Below are 9,033 nucleotides of genomic sequence, written 5' to 3'. Positions count from 1 at the left end.
TCTTAAGGCAAACTCTTCAGAATGCTGTCTACTTTCCACTTTATTTGCACATGCTGTTGGCAATGTCAGCCATAGGAGAAGAGACTTGTTGGTTAAAAGATAGCAAAATGCATGATAAACAATATATGTAGTTCTTCTAGGACCACATACTATGTACACTATTTTTAAACAATTTTTCTCACAGCCCATTTTCCACATATATTAGATCACCATCAGTGATTCTGCAGGTAAACAATTCTTGAGTGATATACACGACTTTATGAAAGTAGTCTACCCAGCATCTAATGATGCAAAACTCTTCTATCATGATTGGTTATCAGTGTGAAGAGTTTCCAATCCTGAGGAAACCAGAAAGGTATTCATACTCTTCATAAATATTTTTTGACTGCGTTTTGTGGGGGTAAGCCCCATCCTGAAGCAGTTGATGATTTCACTGTCTAATTTTTTATTTTTCTTTCCAGAATGGGTTCTGGGAGGGTTCCATGGATGGTGCTTCTGCTAGTGAGTGTAATTAGACTGGATTCCTCCAGGATTCAACGCAGAGACTCTCCAGGTAAGAACAGAGCAATTTTCTTCAGGTGTGTATGCAAGAATGGGCATGGGGGAGGGATGTTTTTCCCTGTAGGTCCAGGCTGCAGACTGGAACTGGCTTCTGGCTTCTGGCTTCTGGCTTCAAAGTATTCTTCCCTTTGAAATTAAAATATGCCTCCTCTCTTTACCATACACAATGGACTGCTAGGAAAAGGGACTTCCTGTGCCGCAGCTTCAAGGAGAAGGGTGCTAGAATGAAGGGAAACATTTTGTCTTGCTTAGAGTCCTTATTGTATCAGTGTAAGTCTGAAGAACTGTATTGACTGGGGCCAGCCTGAGAATAGCTGTCATTTTTTCCAGACAGGAGTTTGCTCTGATGATTGCAACTATTTTTATATTTATCCAACTGGAATATATGTGGACAAAAGAAATTGGAAACAAAAGTTTCCTCTCTTGGCATTTATTAACCCCAGTTTTGAGAAATAAGAGAAGTTGAATGCATTATGCCTGTCCTCAGGTTCCTGGGTATTTATTACCATTATTTTTCTAGCCAAGGAGATGGGCTGTGTGAACAGGAGGCAGTGTTACACCCTGAACACATACTTTTTGCAGAAAACAGGATATAATGCACTAAAAACAGAACCTGTTTGAACGTCAAAGTTTCATTAAACACAAAAGAGGAACAAACCTGGGAGGGTGGGGTGGATAGGAGAGGATCGTTATCTCCCAAAATAGAAACCTCTCTGAGCTTAAACAACATGTCCATTAAACAACACAAACGAAAAAAAAAAAAAAAAAGTCAGTTCAGATCTTAAATCTGACACAAATCTGACCCCCAAATAACTTTCTTTTTCTGATTTAAACTGTAGGAAGGAAGAGCCCTGGAGGTTAGCGCTGACTTTAGTTGCTAAGAGCTGATCCAGGAATGAGCTGCCGTTCCTAATGCTCAGCTCAGTAGTTCCTGGAGAAGGCCTCTGAGTTTGAGATGAAAGCAAATTTACAGCTCAGGATTGGCAATGATTGTCCTTTAAGCCTTAACTCATGCTGTTTCTGCAGGTTAGATCTTTTCCTACCAACCTGCCTTATGAACCCATTTGAATTTCCTTTTTGTTGTTCTTGAGTGCATACAGAGAATTGTGTCAGTCTTACCCCATGAGTTCATAGCACTCGGCGATCATTTGTCAGTGTAAGGACTCTCTCCTCTCTCCTGGTCTACATTTCCACACCCTCCTTTCCTTGCAGATCCGTTCGAATGCGTCTGGGGTGTGAGGCTGGCCTTTAGGGATATTTAGCGTTGTTTTTCATGTGTATTTTAAAATTTTTTAAAAAGTCGTTGTGCACTGAATCACATTCTGCTTCCTTTGTCTCGTAACACTATGCTTTTGAGCTCTGCTTCAGTGTTGTTTTCAATGGAAAACAGGTCAGGGAGGGTAAGTGGTTCTAGGTACAACTACTGAAACATAATCTGGGGCCATTTGCCAATTTGTCGCTTTAAATTTTTCAGATCTTCAAGTCTATGACAGGTATAATTGTGTCTTAGTCCATTCTGGCTGCTGTTACAAAATACCACAGACTGGGTGGCTTATAAACAACAAAAATTTATTTCTCACAGTTCTGGAGTCTGGGAAGCCCAAGATCAAGGGGTCAGCATGGCTGTGTTCCGGTGGAGACTCTCTTCCTGGTTCATAGGTGGCACCTTCTCCTTGTGTCCTCATGTGGTGGAAGGGGCTTGGGATCTCTCTGGAGCCTCCTTTATAAGGGCTAATCCCACTCACGAGTGAGAGCTCCACCCTCATGACCCAAACACCTCTCAAAATCATCTCCTACTGATAACATCACCTTTGGGGGTTAGGATTTCAACACATGAATTTGGGGGGGTGGGGCACAAACACTCAGACCAGAGCACACTGTGTGCTCAGTAAGAATTATAATTTTTCTCACCAATGAGGACAGATTACATAATTTTTGAGTGTCAAATTACATTGAAGAATATGAGCAGAGTAGGCTTTGTATGAAAAAATACATAACTCAAACCAATCACCATCAACATTAGTAAGGTGCTCTGAAAGTAGAAAATTATAACAGACAATGGAATTAAGTTTTTTTTTTTATTCCACCTTTAATGGTACTGCTTCATGTAATCCTCCCCCACCCCCCGCCACCAAAGAAGGTTTAAGCTAACTGTATATTCCCTATCAACATGTTGTTGTAGCTACTGGAATGGTGGGTATAGTGCCAATGATGCTGATAGTAATATTACTCTTTGAGCCATTGATTAGTATTATTCTACTTTACACCAACAAAGTTAATGAAATCATTACCTTATTTGAGCCAACGGAGGGGTGAGGTCTCTAAGTAAGAGTGCAAGGGGAAAAGTCCAAAAGAAAATTCTTGGATAAAACCCATAGTGACTGAAAAGTAGGAGAGTTAGTTTCACTTTAAAATGCCTAACGAGTCTGCATTTCTTTGTTGCCCGCCCACCTCCATCACTCCTTCACCTCACCCCAGAAAGAATGTGTAGAATGAACCTGCTAAGGACAAGAGTACTATTGAATTATTTTATTTGGGGATGGATGTTTTCAACTTGATAACAAAGGGAGTTAAAACCTTGGGATTCTGAAAACTTGGCTTGGAAAAACCAGCACAGTGTCAGCAAAACACAAAGGGTCAAAAACTATTTGCGGCATGAATGTTTATGTCTCTTGGGACTCTCTCTTTGGCTTGTCTTTTTTGGGTTACATGTCTTCTGTTTGGCTGGCCAAAGAAGCCTCAGGCTTCTTCCCACAATGGTGGGAACCAGGATGCTAAATGGAACCAGGGTGGGGTCCAGGGGAAAAGAGGCTACTTTGACCTGTTTACTGAGTTCAAAAGGCCTCCTCTCAAATCCATGGGGTCTGGCATTATTTACCATGTATGGTTTCCTAAAAGTAGGGGTTGGTTTAAAGTCTTTTTGTTGTCATTGTTTTCTAGAAGATTTTGTGATTCAGGCAAAGGCTGACTGTTACTTCATCAATGGGACAGAGAAGGTGCAGTTTGTGGTGAGATTCATTTTTAACTTGGAAGAGTATGCACGTTTCGACAGCCACGTGGGAAAGTTTGTGGCATTGACAGAGCTGGGGAAGCCTGACGCTGAGCTGTGGAACGATCGGCCAGATATACTGGAGAGGAGTAGAGCTTCTGTGGATGCCCTCTGCAGGCACAACTACAATCTGGGTGCACCCTTCACTGTGGGGAGGAAAGGTGAGCTGGAAGGTGAGGTCTGGTGGGGTTCAGGCATCTCCCACGTGTGAGCCTGACCATGGGCTTTACTTCCTTATGATAGGCAATTTCCTGCTTCAGGATAAATGTCTAATGAGCAGGGGAGTCTTTTCTGTCCCCATTTGTGATCCACTCATTTTCCTCACAGGTCAGGTCACTGTGGTCTTGGTCCCAGACCTCTAAAGTTCTCAAGGGCGTTAAGTCACAATGGGCTCTCAAGTAGAAGGGGTAATTGTGGGAGTCTCTGATAAGGTCTAACTCCTCTTTGGGGCATTGACATACCCAGTTTCTGAGTCTTGGGGGCAAAAATTTCTTCCCATTTCCAGTTTCCACTTGGGTGGGGTGACAGTCTCTCAGTCTGTGAGACAGTGCGGAGACAGTCTCTCGAGCAACCTGTCCTGGCTTGGTGGTTTTCCTCCACAATGTATCATTTTTTCTCCCCTTCCAGTACAACCAGAGGTGACAGTGCATCCAGAGAGGACCCCATCCCTGCAGCATCGCAGTGTGCTTCTCTGCTCCGTGACCGGTTTCTATCCAGGCGACATCAAGATCAGGTGGTTCCGGAATGGGCAGGAGGAGAGGGTTGGTGTCATATCCACTGGCCTGGTCAGGAATGGAGACTGGACCTTCCAGACAGTGGTGATGCTGGAAATGACTCCTGCACTTGGAGATGTCTACACCTGCCTTGTTAATCATGCCAGCCTGCTGAGCCCTGTTTCGGTGGAGTGGAGTGAGAATCTGCTTCTTATACTCTCTGGGTCTGACTCAGGGTGATGCTGCCTCAGCACAGGGCCTCTATGACCTCCGTGTTCATCTTGGTCCCAACACTCATTCTTTTTTCCCCTGATCTGAGGGAGCCATGGAAATTGGGGTCCTTGGGTTAGGGTGGGAGTAGACATGGCAGATACCTCTGCTTGTATCTTCTAAGAAATGAGGAGGTCTAATCACTTCATCACTTATTTCCAACTGTGGGAACTAGTGTCCTCTCATACTTTGTCTTAGGAAGTTAGCAGGCATTCTTGTGGGCTGTAGGAATCAGTTACAGATTCCATGGATGCAAACCTTGGCATCAAAGAATCTTTTCTAAATGTATTTCTTTTCTCAATAGCATTTGATCTGGTGTCTGGTACAGGCTCTGGGATTCCAGGAAGGTGCACCAAATATTGGGAGCTTTTTACTAATTTTAAGACCTGTTTTCCATAGGAGCTCAGTCGGCGTATTCTTGGAGAAAGATGCTAAGTGGAATTGCAGCCTTCCTGGTTGGGCTGATCTTCGTTTTGGTGGGGACTGTCATCTGCTTCAGGGCTCAGAAAGGTAAATGAGCTTTTCAGGAGTCTCTCGCCACCTGCCCCATGGCTTTTCCCACTTCCCCTAACTTCCAAGATGTGAGGCAGGGAAAGCTGCCCAGGAAAGCTATTCAGGAATAGTCCTTTCTGAAGCCAGAAATATTTCAGGAGAGGTCAGCAGAGATGGGGTTCTGATATTTCAGATCAGCCCCTACCCTTCAGGATAATCACATTTGGTCCTAATGAGGGGCATTCTGTTTCTTCTGTCTCGTTCCAGGATATGTGGAGACTCGGTTGTCTGGTGATGAGGTAAAGTCTTCGTCCTTGTCGTTGGGTGGCCGGTAGTTCTCCCAATGCTTTGGCCAGATGGAGATGTCTTGGGGATAGGATGTGAGGCTGGCTCTGGCTGGGTGGCCTTGGGTGCCGAGCCTCCATAATGGGATGGGGGTTCCTCCTGAGACCTTGATCACCATCCCTGCAGGTCTCAAGTGCAGTTTCATCACCACAACCCTGCTAAGAGGTCCCAACCAAACCTTCTTGCCCTGGAGCCTGAAGTAGTACCGAGGAGCTAGAGCCCAGGACTAAATGAGCCCTACGAGTTACCCTAACATCATCCTCTTTCCAACTGCGCTCTCCACTGTCTCCAGAAGACAAACATGCAGAGGCACTGTTCCTCTTTCACTGTTTTTTTTTATGACCTTTTTTACTGTAAAATAAAAACAGAGATACCAATAACCACACAAAATGTAGACTTTAATGAATTATTTAAGGCAAAACCCCTGCAGTCACCACTCAGCTCAAGAAATAGAACTTTACCAGCCATGCAGGGTTTTCCATGTACCTCAGACCCACCGAAACCCCCGATGTCCTCTCAAAAGTAATCCCTTTCTGAATGTCAGAGTAACCACTTTGGTTGTATTTTTTTATTCCCTAGTCACTCAAGTCTGAATTCATGACAACAGAGTTTAGTTGCCTTGTATGTCTCATACTTTACTGGTTTCTTCTGCATGCCTTTCCCTCCCTTATGGCTAATATTTTGAAAAGCCCGAGGCATTTGACCTGCAGAGTTTCCCACAATCTGGATTTTACCAACTGCACGCACCTGGTGCAGTTTAGCTTGTCCTTCTGTCCTCTGCATTTTCTGCAAGTTGGCATCTGGAAGTAGAGGCTGGATAGACTTTGGTTTAATTTCCTTGGCAAGTCTGTAGGTGGCAGTGTGCTTCCTCACCCTGAGGCACAGACCGTCCAGTTGTGTCTCTTTATGGTGCTGTCACTGGTGGTGCTCATTGCCTAGGCCCTTTCATTCACTGGGGGCTGCAGAATGGGGATATCCTCATTTTGTCATTCCTTCTTCATTGAAATGCTTCATTGCTTCTGTAAAGAGACACCTCCCTTCATATATTAGTGGGTTGCCCAGTGGTACAGTGGAAAGAAAGGAAAAGTGTTTAACTCTTTCCCTTTATTAGTTTTCCAGCTGATGAATTTGGTTCCTACTATTATCCAAAGATGAGCTGTTAGGTTTTACTTTTTATTTTTCTTTTTTTTATATCATTATAAGCTCGAGGATTTGAATGTATTTGACGGATTTTAGCTAATGGCAGTTTTTAGCCACAAGTTCATTCTTATCACCTTAGGTGCATGGAAACTTCATGTGACTCCCAAGTCCTTTTGACACAAGTCTTTTGATAGTTTCTTTGTTATCTGTTATATAACAAGATGTTCTGTATGTCTCCTGCCCAGACCTGCAATCAGCGATTGTTTTACAAAGCCCTGGCTTATTTTAGTGGGAAATGTCACTGAGACCATGATGTGGAGCTAGGAGTTCGTCATTATATCAGGTCTTCCTGGTGGAAACAAAAATGTTTATGTGCAATATTCATATTTATAGAAGTATAAGATTTATGTATCTATAAATAAAAAATTAATCGCTTTTCTATTACACTTGTGTCTCCTTTCTTCCACACCAATAATTCTGGTTTTCAAAGACACAGGGATATGTACAATGAGAATATCCACCAAACTCATTTGCTTTTACCGAATGAACACACAGCGGTCTGAGGATAATGATACTCGTACTACAACCACCAAAATGATTACTGAAAACAGTTAATATTTCTTTTGCTTTGTTCTCCTCATCATTTTCCCGTTTTATAGTTGTCCTATATCTATATTAATGGGTCCCATACCATTACAAAGGATACTTGCTCCCTTTTCAGTCCTAGTTCTGTGAGTAATAACATGTATAATGCTGACTGCTATTCCTTATGTTGGTGTCCCTCGAGTGTAGTGTTCTCAAGTCTGTGGACTCTTAGAGGTCCTTGAGACACTTTTGGGGGATCTGCAAGGTCAAAACAAATTTTAAAATAATAATAATGTTTTATTTTCTTTTTTCACTGTTTTGTACTGGTGATGCAAAATCTACAGTGGGTAAAACTTTTGGTGCCTTAGCGCAAACCAGGCAGTAACACCAAACTGTATAAGTAGTCATGGTATCTTCGGCTGCCACTTACTTGCAGTGAAGAATCCTCAGAAAGTCCAGCTTCACTTAAAGATAGCCTTGATAAAGCAAGAAAAATCATTAGCTTTACTAACTCATGAATCTCAAGCAGGAATCTTTTTAATCTGCAGTGTGACAAATTAGCATTTCTGTTGCAAAGTGACAGAAGAGCATTTATCCTGGGGACACGCACTGTGTAATTGCTTGAGTTGTGTTAAAAAACTAGCCACCTCTTCTTTTTCTTTTCTTTCTTTCTTTCTTTCTTTATTTTTTATCATTTTTTAAAATTTATTTTCAGCATAACAGTATTCATTGTTTTTGTACCACACCCAGTGCTCCATACAATCTGTGCCCTCTCTAATACCCACCACCTGGTTCCCCCAACCTCCCACCCCCCCCACCTCTTCAAACCCTTCAGATTGTTTTTCAGAGTCCATAGTCTCTCATTGTTCACCTCCCCTTCCAATTTCCCCCAACTCCCTTCTCCTAACTCCCCATGTCCTCCATGCTATTTGTTATGCTCCACAAATAAATGAAATCATATGATAATTGACTCTCTCTGTTTGACTTATTTCACTCAGCATAATCTCTTCCAGTCCCGTCCATGTTGATACAAAAGTTGGGTATTCATCCTTTCTGATGGAGGCATAATACTCCATAGTGTATATGGACCACATCTTCCTTATCCATCTCTTCTTTTTCTAATGGACTGTCATTTTTCTTGAATGTGTGACTGACAGACACGCTATGGTTATTATGCCTTGGATATGTTTGGTAGACATTTTCTCAAAAATAAACAAAAGAAGCCTGTCACTTCAAAGAAAATGATACTAACAGTGAAAATCAGATTTTCCAGAGAAAATTAAAATTTTGGAAAACTTGAGTTTGCCGCAGCTTCCCAATAATAAAGATTACTTGGTTGAGATTAATGGTGATATTACCAAAGATGATCTTTTCATATTGTTTAGTGAACCATGTCAACATTTTGGAGATTGGCATAGTCCTGTGAACCCCTTGCCAAATGATCAATGCATGATACAGCAAAATTATCATGGTTAGAAGGTCCACTCAAAATACAAGGTAGACCAATGAATTTTAACATAACAGATCATGAAAAGATCATTAATCAGATTTTAGATTCCACATTACAACTAATTTATAAGAATCTACCATTTGTTGAGTTTTAGTTTCTTATCAAAGAAGAATATCTACAGTAACTGAAAGGCTATTAAAATTATTCCCCTCTTTCCAGCTATAAATCTGAGAGAGGCTACATTTTCTACATGTGTTTTAATCAAAACAACATATTATTACAGACTGAATATAGAAGAATATATGACCAAGTGAATCCTAACTAATACATTAAAAAGATTTTTTAGGGGCCCCTGAGTGGCTCAGCTGGTAAACCTCCAACTCAATTTTGGCTCAGGTCATAATCTCAGGGTCGTGAGACTGAGCCCC

The 9,033-nt window shown here is 42.0% G+C and overlaps 1 protein-coding gene across 2 annotated transcripts; it reads left to right on the top strand.

The window, feature by feature from the left end:
- Positions 1–374: 374 nt before the first annotated feature.
- Positions 375–7,826, top strand: LOC111152191 (HLA class II histocompatibility antigen, DO beta chain). 2 transcript variants are annotated; one of them, XM_022510581.1, is made up of 6 exons: positions 375–553; positions 3,502–3,771; positions 4,238–4,519; positions 4,993–5,103; positions 5,353–5,384; positions 5,557–7,824. In XM_022510581.1, the coding sequence occupies exons 1-6, from the start codon at positions 463–465 to the stop codon at positions 5,590–5,592; spliced, it is 822 nt and encodes a 273-aa protein (XP_022366289.1). In that variant the 5' UTR covers positions 375–462; the 3' UTR covers positions 5,593–7,824. The 2 variants fall into 2 exon arrangements, with proteins under 2 accessions (XP_022366289.1, XP_022366287.1); XM_022510579.1 differs by adding an exon at positions 2,144–2,212 and having other exon boundaries at positions 384–553; positions 5,353–7,826.
- The last annotated feature ends 1,207 nt before the right edge of the window (positions 7,827–9,033 follow it).

This window comes from Enhydra lutris, unplaced genomic scaffold (genome assembly GCF_002288905.1).
Source record: "Enhydra lutris kenyoni isolate GAN:26980312 unplaced genomic scaffold, ASM228890v2 scaffoldscaffold28, whole genome shotgun sequence".
In the NCBI taxonomy this organism is placed as follows: Eukaryota; Metazoa; Chordata; class Mammalia; order Carnivora; family Mustelidae; genus Enhydra; species Enhydra lutris.
Note: the sequence above shows the minus strand (reverse complement) of the source record. Positions and strands in the feature narration are given on the sequence as shown.